The sequence below is a fragment of the Globicephala melas genome, chromosome 7 (genome assembly GCF_963455315.2).
Source record: "Globicephala melas chromosome 7, mGloMel1.2, whole genome shotgun sequence".
Taxonomy (NCBI): domain Eukaryota; kingdom Metazoa; phylum Chordata; class Mammalia; order Artiodactyla; family Delphinidae; genus Globicephala; species Globicephala melas.
The window spans coordinates 85,687,917-85,714,939 of NC_083320.1; the positions used below are offsets into that span (position 1 = coordinate 85,687,917).

At 39.8% G+C, this 27,023-nt stretch overlaps 1 protein-coding gene across 23 annotated transcripts in view; it reads left to right on the top strand.

Moving 5' to 3' along the window:
- The window catches only part of GTDC1 (glycosyltransferase like domain containing 1), a 492,727-nt gene that overhangs the window by 295,768 nt on the left and 169,936 nt on the right, over positions 1 to 27,023 (top strand). For all 23 annotated transcript variants that reach the window (XR_009564645.2, XR_009564636.1, XR_009564640.1 and 20 more), the window contains one exon: positions 26,554 to 26,886. Coding sequence is in view for 12 of the 23 variants with exons in the window: in XM_070045999.1 (XP_069902100.1) it covers positions 26,554 to 26,886 (333 nt within the window). In the remaining 11 variants the exon portion in view is untranslated. The remainder of the gene's footprint in view (positions 1 to 26,553; positions 26,887 to 27,023) is intronic.

Below are 27,023 nucleotides of genomic sequence, written 5' to 3' on the forward strand. Positions count from 1 at the left end.
CACTCACTCCACGTTGCAGCATGGCATGGGACCTAGAGCTGCCAGGACTGGGGAGAAAGCCTGTCCATGGGATGCAGAAGCAACCTGGTCCTGATCCCAGGGCAGAGCCTAGGTGAGGTGGTGGCCGTTGTTGGCGCTTGCTCAAGCAGCGCACCAGAAGCCACTCCACCACAGTTCACACCCTGTATATGCTGAGAGTCCAAGTGAACCCTGTCTGCCCTACAGTGAGGCTCCACAGCAAGGCAGAGGTGGCGGAGGCTAAGAGCAATTATCAGCTGTGAGGGACAGAGGAGACTTGCACCTGAGGCTGCCTCTGAGCAGAGCAAGGGAAACAATTGCAGACACCTGCACAGGCAATGCATCGGAGACAGCTTGGACCTTTGTCTGCAGATGACACAAGCCAAGAGTCCGTATGGGCCTCCGTCTCCTCTGGGGTAAGACTTCTTATGCTGGGAGAGGAGAAAACTCACACTTGGAGAGAAGAGAGCCAGCCTGGGCCCAACCCTGAGAGCTTCAGCTCCAGTAACATGGGACCAAATCCCATCCCGAATAGGGCCGTGAGGGCCACTGAGCAGAGGGGAAGTCCCACCTCACACCCAACTCCAGCTCTAGCCCCTCCACCTCCAGCCCTCACCACCACAAAGATGATAGCTGCCAGCACACCCTGAGGAAAGACGTGACTTACATCCACATCAAATCTAGCTCTCCCGCCAAAGGCATTGGACATAGGCAATCTGTATAGGGACGCTCTCACATAAGAACACCCCTTCAAGACTACAATAGGTAACTGTTTTACCTGAATTCAGAGGCAAAGAAAGTTAAGCAAAATGAAAAGGCAGAGAAATTGCTCTCAATTGAAAGAACAAGAAAAAAACACCTGAAAAAATAATGAAACATATAAACAATATACCAGATTAAGAATTCAAAACATTGTTAATAAAAATGTTAACTGAATTAAGGGAAGGAGTCGATAAACACAGTGAAGATTTTAACAGGGAACTAGAAAATATAAAAAAGACCCAATCAGAAATGTAGAATTCAATAACTGAAATAAAAAAATACACTAGAGGGATTGAATAGCAGACTAAGTTAGACAGAAGAACACATGAGTGATCTGGAAGATAGAAAAATGGAAATCACCCAATCAGAACAGCAAAACAAATTTTAAAAAGTGAAAACAGTTGTAAAGCAATTATACCCCAATAAAGATGTTAAAAAAAAAAAGTGAAAACAGCTTAAGAGATCTGTGGGTAAACATTAACTGTATCAACATTCACCTTATAGCGATTCCAGAAAGAGAAGAGAGAAGAGAATTAAAAATGTATTTGGAGAAATTATGGCTGAAAACTTCCCAAACCTAAGAAGGAAACAGATATCCAGGTACAGGAATCACAGAGCCTTCCAAACAAGATGAATCACCAAGACTTATAATAAAAATGGTAAAAGTTAAAGAGAGACTTCTAAAAGCAGCAAGAGAAGAGCAAAGTAACATACAAGGGAATCCCCGTAAGGCTATCAGCTGCTTTCTCTGCAGAAACTTTGCAGACCAGAAGGGAGTGGCATGATATTTTCAAAGTGCTGAAAGGGGAAAATCTGCAACCTACTATATTCTACCTGGAAAGATTATTATTTAAAACTGAAGGAGAGATAAAGAACTTCTCAGACAAGCAAAAATTAAGAGTTCCTCACTAAACCTACCCTAAAAGAAATGTTAAAGGGTCTTCTCTAAGTGGAAAAGAAGTATTATAGGAAAGGAAAATCCCATCAGAAAAGGCAAATATATAGTAAGAACTGAGGATCAACCACTTAAATAAGCCAGTACGAAGATGAAAAGACAAAAAATTATAAAAGCAACTATAACTACAATAAACAGTTAAGGGATAAACATGAAAATGTAAAATGTGACATCAAGAGCACAGTGTGGAAAAAGGGAGTAAAAAATGTAGATCTTTTAGAATGTACATGAACTTAAATGACTACCAGTTTAAAACAAGTAGATATAATTATAGGTCAACATATATGAACCCTATGATAACCACAGAAAAAACCTACAATAGATACACAAAAACTAAAAAAGAAAGGAACACTAGCCTACTACTAAAGAAAAGAGCAAAGCCCAAAGTCAACAGAAGAAAGGAAATAATAAAGATCAGAGAGCAAATAACTAAAATAGAGACCAAAAACACAATAGAAAAGATCAATGAAACCAAGAGCTGGTTTTTTGAAAAGATAAACAAATTTGATAAACCTTTAGCCAGGCTCACCAAGAAGAAAAGAGAGAGAACCCAAATAAACAAAATAAGAAATGAAAAAGAATACTCTGAACAGTTACATGCCAACAAATTGGACAACCAAGAAGAAATGGACAAATATCTAGAAACATACAACACACCAAGACTGAATACAGATGGCCAACGGACACATGAAAACATGCTCAACATTGCTGATTATTAGAGAAATGCAGATCAAAACAACCAGATATCACCTCACACCTGTCAGAATGACTGTCATCAAAAAAAGTCTACAAATAAATGTTATACCAATGCAGGGAGGGGCAAGATAGGGGTAAGGGATTAAGAAACACAAACTACTATGTATAAAATAGGTAAACAACAAGGATATATTGTACAGCACAGGGAATTATAGTTATTATAATTTTTTTTTTTTTTTTTTTTTTGCGGTACGCGGGCCTCTCACTGTTGTGGCCTCTCCCGTTGCGGAGCACAGGCTCCGGACGCGCAGGCTCAGCGGCCATGGCTCACGGGCCCCGCCGCTGTGCGGCACGTGGGATCCTCCCGGACCGGGTCACGAACCCATGTCCCCCGCATCAGCAGGCGGACTCTCAACCACTGCACCACCAGGGAAACCCTATAATAATTGTTAATGGAGTGTAATATGTAAAAAATATTCAAGCACTATGCTATACACCTGAAACTAATATAATATTGTAAAGCAACTACTCTTCAATTTAAAAAACTATGCATTATATAAAGGAGACTTTGTCTCAAGGAGGTTGTGAGATCTGGAGAAGATTAGATGGGTTGGGGTTGGATTAGGAGAGAAGGGTAATTAGTGGGGTTTTAAGATTAATGATTCCATCCCACCTCCCATATTCAAATCAACTGCTAGACTCTAAAATGCAGAGGTCAAGCACTGTGTCTTCTATGTGCTCCCAAGCTTAGCATAGTGCCTAACGAAGAGTAGTCATATAAAATATATTTATGGAATGAATAAATTCTTCTCAACCTTATGGGGGTGTCATAAATCCTTTTAGAAGTCAGATGAAATTTATGGGCTCTTTCCTTAGAAAAATCTAAATAACTACACATACACACACACAATCTTCCATATAATTACAGGGCGTTCAAGGACTCCCTGAAGCCCATTCAGGGCCACCAGGTTAATAATTGGTGATTTGGAGATGTGTGACACATTATTTTTGTCTTGCAAATTATTCAGACTCTTTCCCATGATTTACACTTAAAAGAAATTGTCCTGTCAAGTTTTGCTAGTTGTAGATAAGTTCTCTAGAAAAGGCATCATGGTGGATTTTATTGTTGTATAGGATACCTATTTCTGTGAACCCACTCCAAAGTCTACTCTAGACAGCTTTTCAACCCAGTTCATTCTCATAATCCTTGATAATCCTAACTGTGGTTTTGAAAAACTAATGCATGTATTATACTTTTACAGAGAATATTCAGAATATTATCCCACAATAATATGTAGTTGCTTTTGTAGTTTACCTATGTAACCTACCATTAAAGAAAAATAAAAAGAATCACCACAAATTATGTCCAAAGGAACAATGTTTCCAACATTTTTCTTTTACTTTCTGTGAGGTATGGCAAAAATAGCCCTTAGTAAATCATGGACATTAACACAATAGGAAGTTAATATCTGCTTGCCTATTGGAAAACTATTCAGTATTTGAGTATAACTTATGACTACTTAATATTTTGACTAAGAGGAAGTGGAAGAAGGGAAAACATTCTTAAGAGTGAAACCTTGGATATTAGTGTCTAGATATGGGATTCTTTCCTGTTCATTCCTCCCACCTCCCTGAGCTTTGCTTCTGTGTTTTTAATAACAAGTTTCTCATATCTGCACTTAACACCCAGCTTGAAATGTATTCCTCAACATCTTTTTCCTGTATCTCGTGGTTTTCTTTGAGTGCTTTGTGCAGCTGCATCAATCAGAAATAATGGAAAAATCAGATGAGGTGACAAGGGATGGCAGGTTGTTTTTGTCATAATAGTTTGCCCTTCTCACTATTCAGGTGCCTGGGACGCTTTTAGACCACTAATGCCATTGATAGCCACGCGTGCAAAGTGTGGAACTCAATGGGAGCTATTTAAAACAGATATAAAAATAAATGTAAGGAAATATCTGAATTCATCAACCAGTTCTAGAACTTTTCTGGGAGATTTGCTCTAATAATGACACCCAGAACATCAGCAGCTAGCTTGTCAGGCTAAGCAGGTGTGGTTTCTTTCTAGAGCCTGTCATCTGAGAGCAAAATGGATTTATTGGTATAAATAGTCTCTACTATACATCAGTTGCACATATACCATTTCATCTGATCCTTAAGACAACTATAGGAGCTTGTTCCCATTTAATAAGTGAAAAGCCAATGGCTCAATTAGGTTATTTTATTGACCATGGGTTACTTACCTATTAGGTGATGACCCTGAAATTTGAGGCGGAGACAATTTGCTTCTAAAGGTGCCTTGCTAAACTCCCCCTCCTACTGAAGAAGTTTAACACACACACCCTACCCCACTCTCAGCCCTGTTCTAGGACATATATGATACTTCAGTGAGAGGAGAATTTAATTGGCATTGTTATCACCCTCTCTGGAATTGTGCACAATATATAAATAAAAGAATTTGGAAGGTCTATAGTTTTTCATCTAAGTGCCTGTGCCATCAACACCAGCAGCTTCTTTAATACTAGCAGGCAGAAATGATCAAGTGTATCTCTTTCAATGAGAACATCCATATTGTTTTCCACTAGAAGAGTAACACATGTTTGTTAGAAGATGACCTAAGCTGATGCATTCTTTAGTAAACTGGGGAAGTTGGATTGCTCTGCTAATCCGTGGGGACACGTTCTTGTCAATATGGCCCCAGGAGACTGGGAGTGACCTGTGTCCTCTGTGCATGTGGCTTGGGTCAGGGGATGTGAGGCAAATGGGAAGCAGCTTCATTTGACCTTTGGGACTTTCCATGCAACTGTAACATTAAAATTTCCAATTGCAGAAATGTTTTTTCCAGTATAACCCGGACATTCAGAGGTTGATACTTAAGCCTGGTAGAAAATAAAACTTGAACTTAAAAATAAGCACGTATTTATTGTAACTCTCTAGGTTCACTTTCTCTAGCAATTACCTTCATTTCTGCAAAACGGAAACTTTATTAAGCAACTACTTGTGCCAAGCACTAAGCTGAACCTTTTACCATTGATTATTGTATTTTATTCTCTCAGTGACCCTATGGCTTTTTTTAAGAAGGGTCATCCCAATAATCAGAGTAGAGTGATGTGGGTTTTGTTACAATGATAGCAATTTCTTTCTGTCAAGATAGGATTTAAAATATTACACTCCTGACTTTTGCTATCCTTCCTTCCAAGAAAAAAAAAAACATGCTATTTATGAGAAGCTCAGTTTAATAATATCAGATGAGCAGAATTCTCTTTTTTAAACAGTTAGCCTTGATGGAAGGCATTTAGATATTAAAGGCCCTCATTCTAAGACAGTTCACCACAAAAGCAGGTCCAAGGGTTATCCATGCATTTTAAATTTTAAATCTAAGTTTAAACTTACATTTCCACCAATCAGAACTCAGAGCTAGTATCAATGTTGATCACAGAAAGAGATATGTTTCTAATTAACTAACTTTAAAGCCCTATCTTAATCACTTAGAGCATTCTTGTGCACATCTGTGCTGCAGGAGGAACTGGATTACCTCCATGGTGTATGTGTGTCTGGGTGTGCGTGTGTGTTTAAAGCAATGCTATAACTCTATCCAAATGCGATGCAGCACTGCTTTAAAGTTTAGAAGCAAATGTGTGCTTTGTAATGTAGTTTAAAAATTGAAACGCCCTTCTACCTTATATGTTCTTCTCTTGTAAATTGGGCTTGTTTGTGGAGGGCAGCCATTTCCAATACTGTGACACATACATCCCAGAACTTCTTCCCTCTTACTTCGATGGGACCTAAATGAGCACCAGAGCCAGGGCCTCTCATGTGGTTTTGCTTCATCTTACAATGACATCAGTATCTTTCCATTCGCCTCATTTTTATAAAATTGTGCCCAGAATGAATGGGAATGCCAGTAAAGGAAACTGAGTCCTGGGAGTAATTTTTTACTAGAGTAAATGAAGTGATGTGATAAACAAGTACAACCTGACGTGACAACATGGCATAAAGCCGTGATACAAAATGTTTCATTCTATTCTTGTGAATGTTTTTGAAAGCTTTTATGCCTTTCACATGTCTTGTGTGTGTATATACTGACCAGTGGAAGTATAATTCGTGTTCAGATATTTATTTCTGTCAATGAATGACCAGATGGTTCTTGCCTATGTTGGAAGAGAACCATTTTGCCTATTCGATAACTCTGAGTGACATTACATATAACAAACTAGCCAGGATGATCCACTGTAGCCCGAGTGAGAAACACGTAGCTTTCCCTACTTTGTAAAGTTGGCAGAGACTCACAAATGCCTTTATTCTCATTTTTTAACTGAAATAGTTTGTGTATTTTTCCTACCAAAGTAACAGATGCTCAATGTGGAAAACTATGGCGATACAGGCAAAAACAAGAGAGGAAGAATGCTTATAAATTAATTTTTACTACCTGTAACTTGCCACTTGGAGATTTGATGATGGTCATGAGGCTACAAACCTGACGTTTCTTTGAATACATACTATTTGTCTGACACTGTGCTAAGTGCTTTACATCAATCAGATTGTTTAATCCTCCCTAGAACCCACTGATAAAGGTAATGGTATTAATCTCCTTTCATAGATGAGGAAACTGAAGCTCAGAGATACTAAGTGAATCGCCCAAAGTCATACAGCTAACAGGTCACACAATAGCAGAGCTAATTTAACGTGGGATTGCTGGACAGCTAGCTGCACTGATTTCTATGAGTTGCATATGTGTCAGATATTCCTTTCACTTGCTTTTCAATTGAATTTATGAAGCTTTTGTTATATTAAAGTATTTAGTTTTGCACAAACGAATCTATTCTTTTGTGATTTATACCTTTAGTGCCATGTTTAAAAAGGCCTTTCCTATTCCTAGATTATAACATGGGAGGGAGAAAAAAAAATGCAAACAGTACCAGAAGATAATAATCACAAGCCAGAAAGCCAAGGTATCTGCCGAAGTTGTTACCAACAGGAAGAAGTAGGAGATGTGAGGATGTGTTTGAAGGCAGTGGCAGAAGAGGACATAACGCTGTTCCCTCATTATGGGTATCAAGTCTAATAAGCCAATTAAATACACTTCCTTTCATGCCTCCTACCCTCCCCTTTAAGCTCCTGCATCAGGGTCGGGACTGGAGGAAAAGAGAGGAAGGCTGGGCTTCCCTGGTGGCGCAGTAGTTGAGGGTCCACCTGCCGATGCAGGGGACACGGGTTCGTGCCCGGTCCGGGAAGATCCCACATGCCGAGGAGCGGCTGGGCCCGTGAGCCATGGCCGCTGAGCCTGCGCGTCCAGAGCCTGTGCTCTGCAACGGGAGAGGCCACAACAGTGAGAGGCCGCGCGTACTGCAAAAAAAAAAAAGAGAGGAAGTCTTCTTACATAGCTGCTGCAGTTTGAGGGTCTCTTTGGAGTGTCAAATGCCTTCTGTCAGGCAGTAGCCAGATGCCAGCACTTTTGTGTGGCACGTAGATGTGTTCTTTTGAGACACTCCTGGGGAGATCTCACCCACAGGTGTTCCCTGTTGTACAGGAAACCCTCTCTGGATTCTCTCTAGTCACTTCCTTCTCTCCGCTCTGACCCCAGGAGTATGTTCCTTGCCCTGAAGGCAGCCTTCCTGAGCGTAGTCCTTTCAATATGGCACATGACTCCCCTCCACCGGGACCACAGGGAAAAACAAAATTAGGTACCCTTTCCCTTCCAAATGGTACAAACTGGAGGCTGCTTCCATTGCTGCCCTTTCTTCTTGCCCTGCCATGTGGACAACTTCTGACAGCCTCCTACCTTCAAAATCTCGAAGTCCTGACTCTCATCAGGATCTATGTCCCATATTTGGCGGGGGCGGGGGGTGGGGGGAGCATATGCATTAGGTTCTCCCAAGAACTCTGTTTTAGGGGCAAGAGGAGGTAGGCTTTTGGGTTCTGGCAGCTTGGCAGTCATTCACTTTGGGGAAAGAGGTGCCGGCCTCCCCTTCTGCCAACCAACCCCAGTCTCTATGAGAGGTTTTCATGGAGCACACCTACTCCTGTGAATCTCCTCTTACTTAGGCTGTTAGACAGTGATCGAGAAGAGTACGGGGCCAATATTTCTACCTTTAGCAAGTCCTGCAGAAATGTGGCAGCACCTCTGTTTAGCATTTGTAGGTATTAGTCCTCGGCGTTAGGACCTCAGCTGAAATGCCAAGGTGTTAGGAAAAGTCACACTCCACGCCGTACGCTGTAGAGTTGTGCTGTGGAGATATCATGTGATAGAAAGTTTCTAATTTTTTTCAGAAAGGATTGTGAGTTATCACAGATGTTTTCTGATTAGTACATTACTTTTTATTTTTTTAATTAATATATTTATTTTTGGCTGCGTTGGGTCTTCATTGCTGCGCACGGGCTTTCTCTAGTTGCGGTGAGAGGGGGCTACTCTTCGTTGCGGTGCGCGGGCTTCTCATTGCGGTGGCTTCTCTTATTGCAGAGCACGGGCTCTAGGGCACCTGGGCTTCAGTAGTTGTGGCTCGTGGGCTCTAGAGCGCAGGCTCAGTAGTTGTGGCGCACGGGCTTAGTTGCTCTGCAGCATGTGGGATCTTCCCAGACCAGGGCTCAAGCCCGTGTCCCCTGCATTAGCAGGTGGATTCTTAACCACTGTGCCACCAGGGAAATCCCCACTGCACCACCAGGGACGTCCTGTATATTACTTTTTAAATAGTGGCCCAAGCCATCAATAAATTGACATTCATTTCTTCTAGAGGTATAACCCCATTACAATAAAATGGAAAAAAATCAAAGGAGTGTATTGCAAAGTTATTTCTATGTCACAGTGTGTAGTCTTTAGAAGCAGGATTTTGTTGATCTTGGTGACAACAAATTCAATATATCTAATAATCCTGCATAGCAGGTCTTCATTCTCCTTCCTGTTGATGTGACAGTCACTGTTTAATGAAACCTTATTTTGTATACTATTTGCATTGTAGATCAGGAATGAAGAGCTGAGTTTGCTTAAGCGATAGCTGAGCTGTTTATACTTTTTATATTCTTCCATCAAGAAATAATTACCCTTCAAACAGCCTTACCTCTTTCTACTTTGTATATGCAAACTACCTAAATAAAACATATGCAAACTCCCAAACCACACATCAGTATACAGAAACAATCAGGATCCAGAAAAGCATAGAATAGCGTATACATAACCTATTCCACTTCCTTGTACCAAGGCATTCATTCATTCAGCAAATCTATATTGAGCATCTACCGTAAGCCTGCGAGGCAATAGAGTTGATTTTGCTCGTTTATTTACTACAGGAAAGTAAAGAATAATGTTTGTTTTAACTCCAGTTCTATAAAATCGGAATGTTATTTCTGGCTTAACAAAGATAATATTGTAGTAGAACTTCGGTATCTCACTGGTTGCTGTCCATAATTCTCTGTTGGAATACATCTACACATGGATTAGTTTTAAATGGCCTTCGGCAGTTTACTGTAGGGCCATCTGGCCATTTGCTATCTGTACTCCCAAAATAACATGCAGTTCTAGAATAACTTAGAAGTCAGTTATGCCCTGGCGTATATTATTGAAGTGTTAAATGGGTATAAAGTAGGGCATGTATTGACAATTCAGGTAAGATATGCAGTACTCTAAAATAGCCCAGGCCAATAAGATGCAGACTCTCAGTACAGCTAAATTATAGAATTACATTTTTAAGATTATAAGAATTTTTTTGTTTTATAGGAGAATTTCACTGCATAGTTACTTTTTCTAGGACATTTATTATGTCCTTAAAGGTATACCACTTCCATTTATATCCACTTTAGTATTTAAGGAGATGTTTGTACATCTCTGTGGTTATGATTCACAATAATGTTAGCACAAACTGTGAATGGATGAGTCTCTACTGCAAATATATGCCCACTATTCAAAAAAGGATATTTCAAGGTGGAAAGTAGAAAACTCTTCTGCCAATAATGTTAAACCTCAAAATAATGTTCAGCATGTCCTGAAAGATGACCATGGATTGTTGTGATCTTTAAACAACCAACATACTATTTCTTTAAAAAGCTTAGAAGAGGGAAATCCAACCATATGTTAAAATGTCTGATTTTTCTTCTAATTCTTTTTCCTATAACAGCAGAATTTTGAGTTTGAGTGGGTGCTCTATAAATACCTGCTGACTGCCGAAGGAAACATATTAGAATTTAGAAAAATGGTGAGTTTTTTTTAAAGGAAGAGTAAAACTTGGGTACAAACCTTTCTCCATTGCTTCATTTTGGGGAGCCTGTAGCTTTCTGGTGTTTCCTGTTGAATATCCATCCTAGCGTAGCAAGTGATAAACTGGCTCGAACAACTTACTGTAGGATTAGACCCTTAATAAGTTCAGATACTAGAACTTCTGGATAGAGAAGATAAAGTAGGTTTTTACAACAGTTAATAGCATAAAGAATAAATTGCAAGTATGAGAAATAAAAGGCACTGTAAAATCTTAGTGCATATTTTGAGAAGAACTAAGTAGAAATTTTATACATTCATTGAAATTAACCACTGAGTGTAAGTATTAGACATGTGTAAAGAGAGAATTAGTGACCTAGAAGCTAGATCTTAAGGAATAAAAAGATAAGAATTCAACATATGTCTAATAGAAGTTTCAGAAGGAAAATTAGAGAAAATGCTACAAGCAATAGTCAAAGAGATTTTGGTAAGAAATTTCTAGAGATTATTAATTAAGTCATGGATTCGCAAGGTAATGCATATATTTGGTTTTAAAAGATCAGAGGGTGCAAAAAGGATCTGTAAGACAAAGCAAAATTCCTTTACCCAGTCCATCACACCCCAAACTGCCCCCCTGTCCAAGCTACCACTTAACAAAACTTTTGTTTATCTTGCTATTTCTTGATTTTTTTTAATATGAGATATTATCTGTTGACTTCCTACAGTAGAAATGGTGATTTAGTTAGCCCTCGTACTGTATGAGCAGGCACATGCAGGCACTCACATATTTTTCCCTTTCCCTAGCCTTCCAATATAGCTGTATCTCAATTTTTGGTTAATTAAATACTCTGTGTTTATGGCATTATTTCTATGTGAAACTGTTCCCTGCTGAGCATCATTGTTTTCTATGATAAGACTTCCTTCCCTGAGCAACTCTTCATTTTTTCCTGGAGGTAAATATTGCTTTAGCTTTATTTGCTTGGTTTCTGTGTCACTATCACAAACCCATTCCTAGCTCTGCCACCATCACTAACTCATCTTTTTAATATGGTCAGACACATCAGGAAATCTATCATTTCCATTTTTTTCCTTGGACATCTCCATCCTGGAGGCCTAGATTCTCCTGCTCCTGTTCATTTTATGTTGCTCTCTGGACCCTTGAGTCAACTATTTCCTGGATCCCACATCTTTCTCTTTTTTTACTTTATCATTTTAGCGGGGTACATCCACCGGTATCTCCTCAAGAAATGTAGGGAGCTAAAATTTCTTAAGATCTTGCTTGTCTGAAAATGGCTTTGTCCTTCCTCACGTTTACTTAATACTTGACTGAGTTTTGAGCTCTCATTGGAACTCATTTTTCTCAGAAGTTTGAGGTAATGCTCCATTGTTTTCTACTTTTTGAACTTCCTGTTGAGAAGTCTGATTTCTATTTCTGATAACTTGCCTGTGACTCGTCGTGTTCACTCTCCCAAAAGGTATTAGATTTTCTTTTTTACTCCTGTCTTCTGAAACTCCTGTCTTCTGAAATTCCATAATTGGATTTTTGTTCTTTTCTTATGCTGGGTATATATTTCCTTCACTACAAAGAATTTTCTTATATTTTTTCTTTGATGTTCTCACCCATGATTTTCTCAATATTATGTTCTTCAACTCCTATTAGTCATTACTGAACCTTAGATTGACCTTATTTTGTTATCTCTTTTCCTATTTTCTTCTTTGTTTTTATTTTGCTTTCTGTAAGATTTTCTCAACTTTATCTTCTAACTCTTCTATTGATTTTTTTTCAGTTATGATATTTTTATATGTAAGCATTCTTTCTTGTTCTTGAATTTCCTTTCTAATCACATCCAGTTTCTCCCATCATGAATGCAAAAGCTTATTTTATCACTATGGATATCATAGGATTATTTTTTAAGTTTTCTTCTACTCTCCATGTTGTCTCAGTTTCCTCTAAGTTCCCCTTTTGTATTTGTTTGATTCATCGTATTAACTTGATGTTAAAATTTTCCTCAAATATCTGATGGTGACTGTCTCTCCATTCATATTTGAGGTGAGACCTTAAAAGATGATTAGAATTTCAGAGACAGGGCTTGTTGACCAGTGACCTTTCTCATAGGAATTCATTTGTTTCATTGTGGCATCTCCACATGTCAGCGTTGCTAGGTCAAGCCCAGTTAGTTTCCAGAGAAAGGCTCCTATAATGTCCTGGAAGGAAAATCTCCAGCTGTCTGGGAGCCAGATAGAGGAGGGGTGCTGGAGAAGCATCATTAATAAATAGACATCCTTTCATTTAATTTCCCTCACCCTTGCCTTTAGCCTTGCCTGGTCTCTGTGGTCCAGATCATCCAGTGAGGAAGCCTTTCTGCTGCTGAGGAGGGAGGTCAGGGGAGAAGGACGGTAGCTGCTTGGCTGCATGGGCTTGAGGAGGTTACCAGAGGGCTTGTGTTTACTTTCTATAGAATTGCTACCAGTTCTGTTTTCAGCTCTGCTCTGCAATTGCACCTCCAGAGGCACTTGGTGTGTCCAGTTCCTGAGCCTTCCGGAGTTCCTCTGGAGCAAATGAGCTGCTGTCTCTTTGCTAACACCACGTACACAAGCAGAATCACCTACACTTACAGAAGCATTCTGCCTCCTTCTCTCTGCTCCAACACCACTCATCCATCTGCTTTCCATCTCTTGAAATCCAGTTGACATTTCTTTTCTGTTGTCATCTTACTCAATTATTCTTGTTGTCCCTGAGAGTCCATGCCTTATAAAAATTCCCATACCATTATTTCAGTAGAGCTTCAAAAGGCAGAGGGATTTAAAATTGATGTTTACTCTTCCATGTTTTCCCCAGTCTGTTCTTCATACCGCATGCAGCATTTTTATTCAGACCCAATCTGATTAGAAATTCCTCAAATGGCTATAAACCTCTTACTTATATTATTAAGGGTAGAAAGTCCTCCCCCTGGTTATTTCTCGAGCCTCGTTTTTGACCTCCCCCTCCCTTACCTTCATTGCTATCCACACTCACTCAGTGCTCTGGCCATATTTTGCTTTTACCCCTGAACCATGTTTTCTCACCAGGTCCTTTGCACATGCTGTTGTTCTTAACACAGTCCACCTCTCACATTCACACCTGGCTACCTTCTAATCATCACTGAGGTCTCAGCCGAAAGAGCACCTTCTCTGGAGAGCCTTTCTTGACATTAGCCCCCCTCCCCAGGCCTGGGTTCTCATAATCATAATACCTAATTCTCCCCTGATTGGAGCACCTACCCCATTGGGTGTTTCGTGAGGGCATCTTGGCTATTCGCCTGGCACATAATAGGCATTCCAATTTGGGTTGAACGGTGAATAAATGTTTTTCTCTCTGACCTTTTTCACTCAGTATTTTCACTGAGTATGTAAGTCTTTCTTTACCTTCAAGCCTTGGTTATATTCTAGTAATAGCCCAGCACTTTACCCATCTCTTCCAAACTTAGAAATACTAGAAAGTATAGAAAACCTGAAGAAAGTGGAAGTGCTTGTACACTCACTTTGTACATTTAAAGGCTTTATTTCAAATGTAAAGTTAACAAAGTTGTATCTTAAAATATTAGTTTGGAATAAAGACAGTTTCTGTGACTTAAAAATTAGACAGTGTAGAACCAGAACTTGAAGTGAATCAATACTTAATGCTGTAGCATTGGAAAAAAAAGGGGGTTTGTGCTGGAATTTGGATTTGCTGGTAATTTTGATTTATTCAGGTTGTGGGTAGGAAAACGAAAAAGGAAAAAATAAAAGACTGGATTTTTGATGCCCATCTGTTCATGCTTCAGAGACCTGGAAACTGATGTTTTAAATTTCCTGGTTTTACTTTTCTGGTTTATACAGCTTTAAGAAGGGAGAAGATGGAACCTCTCAGTTAGAAAAATGAAGGAATAAAAGGAAAGACAAGGAAAAGCGTAAGGTAGAAAAAAGCACCACAGGAAACAAATAATAGAAAGGGAGGAATATATTTGTTTGATTTATAACATTGAGCCTTTTTGTAATTAATGTGCCTCTAGACAGAGAACAAATCTTTGATTAGTATACAAATGAAAGTAAGGTAACATTAAAATGCCTGCCTTAAATGGACGGCTAAAGTGTAACTTGTGAGAGTTAACAAGAAAAACACATCTTAAAAAAAGGCAGGGGTCTCTGATTTATAAAGTAGCTTAACTATGAGAGGGCCAGTGGAGTCAGAGACTGGAGTTTTTAGAATGTTGATTATCTCTTTAGTAACCATGAGAGCATAATGTTGACCTTCTCCATTATTATCAAAAATAAAAAATAATAGTATTTCCTGAGCTCTTACTATGTGCCAAGCAACATGGAAAACATAACTCTGCAAGGCAGCATTATTATTAGCTCCATTTTACAGATGGGGTAACTGATAATTAGAGAAAAAACTCTTTCCCCAGGTTAGCTAATAAGTGGCAGAGCCCAGAATTTAAAACAATACAATATACCTAGAGCCCTGCTTGACCCAGTGTGCCTTTTTGCCTCTTAATAATTATAAGGTAATCAGTAGATTTGATTAGAAGTTTGATCCTCCTACTTCCATTGGAAGTCTAGGGGACTGGTCTCATTCTCATTGAACATATGAAGAAACTCAGGTTTCGAAAGATTAAATGTCACAACCGAACAAATTTTTAAGAAAAATTCTTTCCTAAACTCAGTTCTCTATTCTTTTTATTTTTAGTTAAAAAAGGAACATTTTTGTTTCACAATTCATATTTTCTCCATTTCATCCCCCAAATTCTCTTATCAGTTTTGATGGTTAGCTCTCTCGTCTTGTACAATATTCTCTTGTTGTCACTGTCTGTCAACATAGATATGGTACCTTCCACTCTATCATTTTCCTGATACCCTGTTCAGGAAATTTCACCCATCATGGTATTGATTCTTTCCCCTCTTTTCCACAACAGTATCCAGTTGTATTCATCATCTCAGGCTGCCATAACAAAATACCATAGACTGGGTAGTTTAAACAACAGGAATTTACCATTCTGGAGGCTGAAAGTCTGAGATCAGGGTGCTAGTATAGTCAATTCTGAGGAGAGCTCTCTTCCTGACTTGCAGCTGGCTGCCTTCTGGCTGTGTCCTCACATGTGGCCGTGGGAGGAAAGGGGGAAGAAAGAGAGAGAGAGGAAGAGAGATCTCTTCCTCTTCCTGTAAGACCACAGTCCTATCGGATTATGGACCAATCCTTATGACCTCATTTAACCCTACTTACCTCCTAAAGACCCTATCTCCAGACATAGTCACATTCAGGGTTAGGACTTCAACATATGAATTTGGAGGGAACACAATTCAGCCCATAGCACCCATAAAATGATACCATGCTCTAAAGGATACTCTCCAATTGGAAACACTGCCCTAAGGGAATTCCTATTTTTGTTTGGAAAGAAGAAAGTGATCCTTTCTTCAATACCAGCACATTTTACTATCTTGCTTTCAACCTCCAAATAATGCCTTCCAAAAAAAATTGTGGAATAGGACATGTGATTAGAGGTCATTTTAGAGTTTCCTTCAGTGCTTTACTGATGCTGTAGAAGATATGGGATTCCCAGAGTAATGTGAACATTTACTTGCTAACGAGGTAAATCCATACCGAGCAGCTTGCTGAGTCTATGTACACGTGAAACAGCCACTTCCTCTTGCTTGAAAGAAATTACTTCAGATTCACATTTGAGAACTTTTTTCATTTTTGTATACTATTGTTAAATTAAGCGGGGTGAATGAATAGAAGCTTTTAAAACTTCACTTCTGAGTTATTAATGAAACAAATGATGAGCAAATTATTAAGTTTAAATGGAAAAGTTAGATCATTGTAGTAATGGAATCAGTAAATACAGTTTAGTTTAAAGGTAATATGGATAGCTTACGATTTCTGGGGGTAAGAGACCAAAATAAGTACGTATGAAATGTCACTACATATGCTCTAACATTTTTGTAAAAATAGACACAACCTTGGGCTTCCCTGGTGGTGCAGTGGTTGAGAGTCCGCCTGCCGATGCAGCGGACACGGGTTCGTGCCCTGGTCTGGGAAGATCCCACATGCCGCGGAGCGGCTGGGCCCGTGAGCCATAGCCTCTGAGCCTGTGCATCCGGAGCCTGTGCTCTGCAGCGGAGAGGCCACAGCAGTGAGAGGCCCGTGTACCGCAAAAAAGAAAAAAAAAAAAGACACAACCTCTTGCTCGTAGAAGGAGCTTAGATATTTGTTGAATGAATATTTGTTGACTGAGTCAAGACAGTGACGCATTTACAAACTAGGAAATCCAGTGTTACCCAAGATGGCCTTAGAAATAACTCCATAAGTGTGGATGTTACATAAAGAAGCAAGGAAATGGGAAGTTTACTTTGATTTCCTCAGCTCATCTACACATCATTACCAACTCTCTTTTAATCCTCTCAAGAAATTTGGAAAAACAGATATTATCCCATTTCATAGATCAGAAAACTGAGGTTCAGAGAAATTAAGTGATTTGAATAAATTCACAAATACAGGAAGTACCGATGCAATACTGGGTACCAATACTACAGCCTGGGTTCTCCCCTCTTCAACATGCCCATTGCCTGAGTGGACTTACTTTAAGGTGCTTCACAGAGATTTCTCTCCACCTGTCCTCCCAAAAGAATCTCATAGGCTTACTGTGCAATTATCCCATTTGTGATTAGTTTCCTTGAATTAAGGTATTGTGCTTTGGAAAAGTGGCACATATTGAGCATGGAAGATGACTAGTACATTGTGGGAATTTAAGATTAGTTTCCAACAAGGCCAACAGGGAAGAACAGGGCATGATTCAAGGTAGATGCAAGGGGATGCATGGTGGTGAGCGTGGCAGGGATGGGGGCCCTGGGCCACTGGGAAGGAGCATAAAGCTCTTAGGGAATTAACAACCAGTTGGTGGGGAGTGCTTACAGGGGAGGTAGGAAGATAAAGATTCACTGTTCGCAGTTTAGCCTGCAACTTTGCTGACTGTGTTCAATTACTACAGTAAACCTTGTGTAAAATAGAGGGTTTTGTGGTGCTTAGCTCTTTTCCGGGGAGGAATGCGAATCATGAGAAGTGTGCGTGCATCTGTTCACAAGGATGGCTCTGGGTTTGATAAACATGGGCTGTGGCAACATGCAAGGTAGCTTTTCCTAGTCTCATACATTGTTAAGGACCTTAAGTTTTCTGTATGGGAGCAGTATATCATCAAGGGATTTTATAAAATTGCATAAGACAAACTGCTCATACTAGTAGGCAGTTAAATTAGCAGTGTGTACAATCTAAAACACTTTAGAATTAAGAGAGATTGACATATACACACTACTATATACAAAAGAGATAACGAATAAGGACCTACTGTATAGCACAGGGAACTCTACTCAATACTTTGTTATGACCTATATGGGAAAAGGATCTAATAAAAGAGTGGGTATATGTTTATGTGTAACTGATTCATGGTACTGTACACCTGAAACTAATACAACATTGTAAATCAACTATACGCCAATAAAATTTTTTTTAAAAAGAGAATGAGGAATTGAGGCATAATTATTTAAGTTAAATAATACTAATTACATAAACTGTGTTGCCAGAAGAAGCCATGTATTGTAAATAAATGGTATAAATAAGGTATATGGAGAGTGTTAGATTTTCAGAAATGATTCTTAGAAATGCTGGTGGAAAAAAATATAAATAAACAGACTCATGGGAACAGAACCATCTTTTCCTTATGACAGTCATATATCCCAGCTATTTAAAGGACAGACATCAGAAAATGATGGACCTTAAACAGAAGAGAGGAAGCTGAAGCTTCTCTCTTTGGCAGCCTTCAAGAGAAGATGCTGTCTTGACTAAGTGTGTCATCCCTGGGACCATACATGGATAATGAGGCCAGTCTGATAGCCATAAATATGCTTTCAGTTTCAGCATGCCTTTCTCAGGCTAACAAGTAGGGTTTGCTTGTTAATTTTAACTGAGGCTAGTTTCTATGGATCCTGTTTTCCTATCTTGTCACAAAACAGATTCTTCGTAGTCAAAGCAAGACACCCTTGCTCAGTATCCTCTCTCGGACTGCTGTCAATGTTGCATGTTGGCTTTGAAAATTTGCACCATGGGAGTTGAAATTTGGTTCAGGCACGAAACTCGAGCATTTCAATGACATGGCCTCAACAGCCGCGGTGTTGTTGGATGGCTGTTCCCCCAGAGCATTTGTGCTATGTGCATGTGGATGGTGATTGACTCATCTGTGATTCAAATTTGTTCAAATAATGTTCTGCCAGAGTTTCTTGTTGAAACAGCCTTCGTAGACATGTGCCATCTATTTTTTGAATATTAGCCCATAGCCATCTCCAGTAAAGAGGAGCAGCCATCCCTACAGCCAACCACCAAGCATAAGTCTGTCTTTCTGTTCAACGTTGTGGTCTTCAGACATCCAGTTTTAATTATGATAGACTTCCTTGTTTGTGATTCCTTTATTTAGTGAAGACAATGTGGCAAGAAGTACAGGGGGTGTATGCGTGCACATGAGAATGCTAGATTAAGATCTTTACTTTTATACTTTATAGGTTTATATAAATCTGCTTACCATATAAGTGATATATTGGATACATGTGGGCAACATGATTTTTTGATTATCTTTGATATTTGCTTATGTGGCTAAAATTCTAAAAATGTTAATTTTGTAATTAATTTCCAACACATTGTTTGGAAACAGTGAATAGTTTTTGTTATAAATCACCCAAGAACTTAGATCACTGAACTGCCTGGATGCGTCTTCCCAGTTGGTTTTGGAAAAATTATTTATCTTTGATTCCTATTTCCCTTCTCTTCAACTCTCAACATGGTTTCTGTCCCAGAATCCACAGAAATTGCTGTGATAAAATCGAATGATATTTTTTTCTGCTGTCATCCATATTAGCCTTGAACTGTATTTTTTTCTGTTACTTTTTTCACAGGTTTCCCTGATATCTTCAGACTTCCTTTTCTCTACTGATGTGTGGCCTTGGTGAATGGCCTTTTGGGCTGAGTTTCATCATTTGGAGAGGAAATGCATTTTCCCACTCCTCTGCCATCCCTACTATATAAAATATGCCATCACCTATCTGGTTGCCCATGCTTTTTGACTCAGGCTGTGCACCTCCTAGGGTCTAAAGTAGTATTTCCCAGGGTATCCTTTGTCGAATATTAATTCTTAAGGTGCCTCTTTGTGTGTATGCGTGTGTGTGGGGGTGGTGGTGAGGACTTCGGGGGATTGGTCCTTGTTTCATTAAGTGCTAAGTTTGGGAAACAATAAACACAATGTCTCTATCACACAATAGGTATTAAATAAATATTTATTGAACGAACAAAAGAATGAATGAATGAACATATTTACTGAACATACTAGCATGTGCTTTGGGAAGTTCTGCTGTGAAGAAATGTTTAACTTTAACCCAGCATTTCCAAAACTTGATCTCTCACAAAACCTTCTCTAGGGCAATACCTACACCACAAAACCTTCTCTAGGGCAATACCTACACGTTCTGTTTCATGATAAACAGAACACACCTTGTGAGACTTCAGCCTGAAGGGATGGCCGTACTGTTCTCCCTCCCCGACACCTGAGCTACATGTACACACGCTGAGCTCCCTCAGCCCCCTCTCTCCGTTCCTGCCCCACAGGGAGGCCAGTTTCCATATTCCAGTTGCTAAGACTCTCCTCTTTTCTCATTGGCTCATATTTGAAATAATCGTTGATGAATTATGCCCTCTCTCTGTCTCCTTAATCATCCACTCATTTGCATCACTTTTTTTCACACGCTATCTTCCAGATCTGCTTTGAGAAGCATGACTTAATCATGTCCTGAGGACTCTTATCTGTGGGTACTTATTTATGAGATTCTATAGGTTGAACTTACCATATTAAGTACTTTTCACTGAAATCTCTCAAAAAGATGTTTGTAGGCAACGTATTCCACATGACATACATTTTAGCCACAGCATTCTCTTCAACAACACATGAATCAGTCTCAATGTCCTAAGTCGATGTGACTTGCTTTATCTTATCACCTTCCTCCTGACTACCTCTGTTGGTCAGCTAAACATATGCTGCCTCCTCAACTTCAGCAGAAATCAGCTAAGGAGCCTAGAGCATAGAGCATTTCCTTTGCTTACCCTCAATCTTAGCATCGGTTTAAGCTCCGCCCAAATCTGGTATTTTTGGACTAATCCAAATAAGGCATTTGGCCATTCCTACAGGTCCAGCTCTACGTTTGTGTGTTTGGATGTGGGTAGTGCAGGGAAGCAATCAGATTTAGGTCTGGAAAGTACTTATTCCAGCTGTGTCTTTAAACATCCCTCAACATAGTACTGGGGTTTTGTGGCAATGCCTCTGGACCCACCCTGGGGGACAGAGGTGGGAAAGAAGGAGAGGAGGCAGAGGGAAGGTTCTACTTTTGTTTCAAAGATTGCCTATTGGTTGGAAAAAAGTTGGGAGTGGGGTCCCAAGGCTGATAACAGATTGGAAACGACTGCAGTAACCAGAATCTTTCTAAGAGTGAAAACATGTTTGAATAGGGCTTCTGAGAGATTCAGAAACAGGAAGGACATTCTGTGAGTAAGGTGGGTAGTAGCATTTCTTTAAGAAAAATTGAGGGGATGGTTAAACGGCAAGGCTGCCATGTCCTCTAGAAGGCAGCTCACTGGTATTCTTTCTTTTCTCTCCTTCACTCCTTACCTCTGTACCTTTCCTCTTCTCATTAGCACCTCTCCCAGAGTTGAAGCTGGGGAGGAGGAAGGAGGTGTTCGGTCATGTGCCTATTTGCATAGTTACTTCACTGAGTTCACACCAGGATAGTGTGAACATTCTGTCCGGTTCTATAAAAAAGCCAGTATCACCCCATCAGTAAGGTATTATTTGCTTTTTTAGCATAGAACCGTTTATTGCCAGCCTTCTCTTCACTGTACATTTCAAATAGCATCTGATTAAGAATGTTCTGGATGGGTTAATTAGTGTGGTGACTATTATTAAGCAAACTGCTTGTTAGTATATGTCTATTTGATCTTGGTATTGATGTGAAGTAATTGACCATAGAGCTACATTTAGAAAAGCTGGAATAAAGTTTTTTGATTTCTATTATGGCAATACATAGTTTATATAAAACATGTCTATGAAAATATGGGTCTCATGTCACACACAGAGAATCAGAGTAGACTGTGTGGGATGGTAGTTGAGGATCGTTTTGTTTTATTTTGTTTTTTAGAAATAGTAATACATTTGTCCAGCTTACTTCAAGATCAGCTCTGCTGAAACAAAGTAGTAAAAAATTATTACTGCAGAATATATGAAAACTGAAGTAATTTTAGCTTCCCTCACCTAAAGGACGTATTTCCTTTTAGATTTAGCTAATTGCCTAAATACTTCTTTGGGTAACCATCACTCTATATAAAAGACTATTAGAGAAAAATATGAGAAGATATTGTAAACAAGGAAAGCATAGCACGTAACCACCTTCTTTCAAGTACTGGATTATCATCTATATTATTTTTGGTATTTTGTCCAGTTCTATTATTAAGTTTCCCTAGCTATAGCATTTCCATAGGGAATTTATTCCATGAGCTAATAAATTACACCGTCAGGGAGTTTTCCTGGAAATTCAGCTTAAATTTTCCCATTCTTAATTTTATCTCATTACTCCTAGTTATACCCCCTTGTACCTGGCTAAATAATTATTCTCTTTCCTTGGAGATTCCTATTATGTACCCCTCTAGTTGTCACTTAACCAGGCTATTCATATTTAGCTCCTTTAATCTGTCCTCATAAATCAATTTTTCCATTGCCTTAATTATTATTATTGCTCTTCTTAGAACTCTCTAATTTTCAAACATATATAGTTATCAGGTGCCTCAGATGAAATCAGCATTTGCACAGTATTCTGCTCCCACAGGCTTGATCTCTCCCTGTCCTGTACATCACATTCCATAACCAAGCAGCATCAGTTAGTTTGCTGGTCCAATCAGCCCAGACTCATCTTGTCAAACTCCAGGAAATCTACATAGTCTTTTCCACATGTCCTACTGCTTTCAGGTTTATTTTATTTTGTCAATTTCATAATATTAATAAGCTGAGTTTTGGGTTTCTGTCCATATTGATATTCTGCATCTTCCCATGTCCTTATTCACCACCACCTATCTAGTCAGTCATCCGCAACCTGGGTTAAGGTGGGATTCTGTTCATCCTTGAGAACATTTAGGAAATGTATTGCAAAAAAGCAGGCCTAGCACCTTGTCCACAGCTAGATTCCTTGTCAGTGACCAGTTCCCGTTGCTTACAAACCTTTAGCCAATCTCCCATCTCTTTTAATTTGCAATTTTGCTCACATGCTGGCCAATATAAAGGGATTTTATGAGCAAGATGGGTCATGATACTGTTTTCTAAAATGAAGATATGTTGTTTCAATGTCCATTGATTTGTGTGTGTGTGTGTGTGTGTGAATCCTTCGTGCACCAAGTTTGTAATTCTGTTAAAATCCTTTTTAAGCTTGCCTTGGTGTTCTTTATCTGACATAAACAAATAGGTTACTTCGCTTGCGCTATTGTTGATTTCCACATATGTACAGATGTTCCTTCTCTTACCATTTGTTCCATTTGTTTAGGAGAAGTTGAGGATATTGTCATAGTCATGTTTTTTCTTTTAGTGGTGATCGATGGGAACTTTCCTGTTGATTTTTAGTTCCTTAGAATCTCCTCAATATTTTGAATTTATTTCAGGAAGAAAGTTGGTTACCTCCCTTCATGATTTTGGACCTGTGAGATCTGAAACTCTAATCTGTATATGCCCAAGTTTCTTTCCATTTTTTAAAAAATAAACTCTCTAATTTTTTATTAGAGCAGTTCTAATAAGACTGAGGTTGTGACCACTGAGTTTTTAAAGGTCTGTAGATGAGAAGAAACATTTTTAGTACAGCATTCATTATAATTCAATAAATTTCCTTAACCTAATAATCTAAAGAGAGATATTAAATTCAATGTTCGTTTTTTAAATGGAAGTATAATGGATTTACAATGCTGTGTTAGTTTCAGGTGTACAGCAAAGTGACTCAGTTTTTTTTAGTATTTCATATATATATATTCTTTTTCAGATCCTTTTCCCTTCTTTTTACATTTTAAATCAAGAATTAATGTATTACTTTATAAGGGCATACCAAGGAGGCTAGCCCCATTCTTCGTGTTTTATCTGTCCATATGCAATATCTACTTCATCCACTTATGACAGGGCACGGGTGTGGGGGGAGGTGGCTTATACAGTAAGGTGATTTTTCTCAAAAGGCCTCACGAAACAAGCACAGAGCCCCCCACATCACACCTTTTGCTTCTAGAATGTACATAGCATACTACAGCCAGACTGGATTTCCAGTTCGCAGCAGAACCCACACTGTTGCTTAGCCTTGTTCACCTGCCCGTTGGTTCGGAACTAGCGATCGCCCATCCCCCTCTCCACGGCGACCTTCTGACTCAGGTCACTTCTTGAGCACCATCTCTCCTCACCTCGCTTGAAATACATGGCCTTGTCCAAGGCTTTGGGGACGCACTGGATTCCGCACCTGCCACCTGAAACGGTTCTTTTCAATTCCGTCTCTCTCTTCTTCTTCCCTCTCAGCTTTGTAAGGAAGCACGGAGTGTGTTCTCTTGAATAAGGCCCTACTTCCCCTGCAGCAAGCATCCTGCCATTATCACACCTTATGATGTTTTTCTACTTCCATTTTGTTGGGGGTATTTTTGTGGTACGCGGGCCTCTCACTGTTGTGGCCTCTCCCGTTGCGGAGCACAGGCTCCAGACGCGCAGGCTCAGCGGCCATGGCTCACGGGCCCAGCCACTCCACGGCATGTGGGATCCTCCCGGACCGGGGCACGAACCCGTGTCCCCTGCATTGGCAGGCGGACTCTCAACCACTGCACCTCCAGGGAAGCCCCTCTACTTCCATTTTCTAAGACTTCTCTGTTTCCTCAGGATCCTGCTCCCTTCCCTAGCAAGTATCCCCAAGCGAGCACCCCTGTGGACATGCACCCCATTAAAGAAAACTTGACCTTGCCTTCTCCTTTCTTCTCTTTGTCCCCCTCTCTCCCTAACCAGTGTCTGGTTTCTCTCTGCCCTCACCCCACACGAACCGCCCTGGCAGTAGCCAGTGATCTACGGTATAACGAGGCCAAAATTGCCCTGTCGTTTCTGCTGCTGTAACACCTCTACAGTGTTTCACACCCTTTTTTTTTTTTTTTAACAGTTTTAAGAACTCTTGGTTCTTTTTCCTACCCGTGCTTTAGGAGCTCTTAATTTACCTCAATAGTGTGATATTACTCTCAGATTCCCTTTCAGCTCTTCCAAATGTTCCTCATTGCTTTCCTTGGTTCTGTGGTTCTTCTTCCTCACCTACCTCTTAAATGCATGTACTCTCCATTTCTTCACATACTCCACAATCCAGGTAAGGGGCCGAGTCTCTGCATGGGGCTCAGGGCCTCTGAGAACACCCTTGTTGTCCGGCCCCAGCCTGCCTCTCTATACCTCAGATCCCGGGACTCAGACTCTGCCGTGCATCTTATTCCCTGAAGAGTTCATGCTCTTTCACACCCTTTTCCTTTGATCACACTGTTCCCTCCATTCAAAACTTCCCCCTCTCTGCCTTTCAGAATCAGTCAAATAAAACCCTCTTTTAGCCTTTACTTATCCCCAAGTCAGAATTAATCTCTAGTTCTCAGTTTTAAAAGTTAGAATGTCCATTCTTGATATACTGTGTTCCGCCACAGGTTCCTTTGTTGTTCTCAAGTCTGTCTCCCACTCTGTCTACTGGTTTGCTCCCTAGTACTTGGTGAATTCCTTGGTTGCATTTTATGTGTTTGCTTCTATCGACAAGTAGCAGATATCGAACTCTATGACAAAGCATTATGGGAAGAAAGGGGTGAGACGGTAATGAAAAAAATATAAAAAGATACTTCAAGAAATATTAGCAAGGGACCAAGCTATGTGATCCTTATAAAACCTTAGACCATTTGGGAGCCAATAAGAAGGTGAAGTCCAACAGATGTGGTTTTGGATTAGCTGCTGACCTAATAGTTGGGCTTCCCTGGTGGCACAGTGGTTAAGAATCTGCCTACCGATGCAAGGGACACGGGTTCAAACCCTGGCCCGGGAAGATCCCACATGCCGCGGAGCAACTAAGCCCGTGTGCCACAACTACTGAGCCTGCGCTCTAGAGCCCACAAGCCACAACTGCTGAGTCCATGTGCCACAACTACTGAAGCCCGTGTGCCTAGAGCCTGTGCTCTGCAACAAGAGAAGCCACGACAATGAGAAGCCTGCACACGACAACGAAGAGTAGCCCCCGCTCGCTGCAACTAGAGAAAGCCCATGCACAGCAACGAAGACCCAACACAGCCAAAAATAAAAATAAATAAATTTTTTTTTTAAAAAAAGAAATATTAGCAAAGTCAACTTAATAAAAACGTGTACAAGTGCCCAGGAATACAGAACAGTCATGTGAGCAGAAATACCCAGTGTTAATTCAGGAAGTTTCAAGCATTTTTGTAGGTTAATGAGCAAAAGTATGTTTTGAAAATAAACACTGGGCCATGTCATGACTGGAAAACATAGAACTCCAGAAAGACAAGTAAAGAAAATGCTAAACCATCACTCTACCCTGATTTTTTACGGTATGTGCAGTGCAGATTTTTATAGCCACAGAAACTCTTTGGAAACCAAAGACAATCTGGTCTAATTTCAAACTTTTGAACTTTCTCTTGGTGACTACTGCTTTTTGTGCTCTTCCTAGAATTTTTGATATATCTTTAGTTTTTTTTTTTCTCAGTTTTTATACATCATCATCATGTGCTTACAGAAAGGTAAAGAGCAAATTTTAAATAGTATTTTCACTAAACGTATACTGCATTTTCTTTTTGTAACAGATTCATGCCCAGGCACAAAGCAGCGCACTTACAGAAGATACCCAGCCTTAAAGGAAATGGCGGTGTTGCTCCATCCATGGCCCTTCCTTTCCAACAGGAGCAGAGAGGTTCTGAGAATTTATTGAAGAATTTTGATTCAGAGTCTGGATCCTGTGATGCTGCACAACAAGAAAACCTGGGTGGCTCAGTAAGGCAGGAGTCATACTTGAAAACATTCAGCTCATCAGATAATTCAAGCACTCATCATGGGGAACATAAACAAAATCCGTGTAACATTTTGGCTGGAGCTGATGATCAACAAAGACCATTGCATATTGTCTGGCCTCACAGGTGGTAAGTGTAAGACATACCAATTTAGTAAGTTGTCGAACTGGTAATAGAAAATATATTCTGATGATCGACTTAGTAATTTGTTGTCCCTATAGCTTTGGAAAAAGATCATTTTAATGTGGCAGTGCTACCAGTGTGAT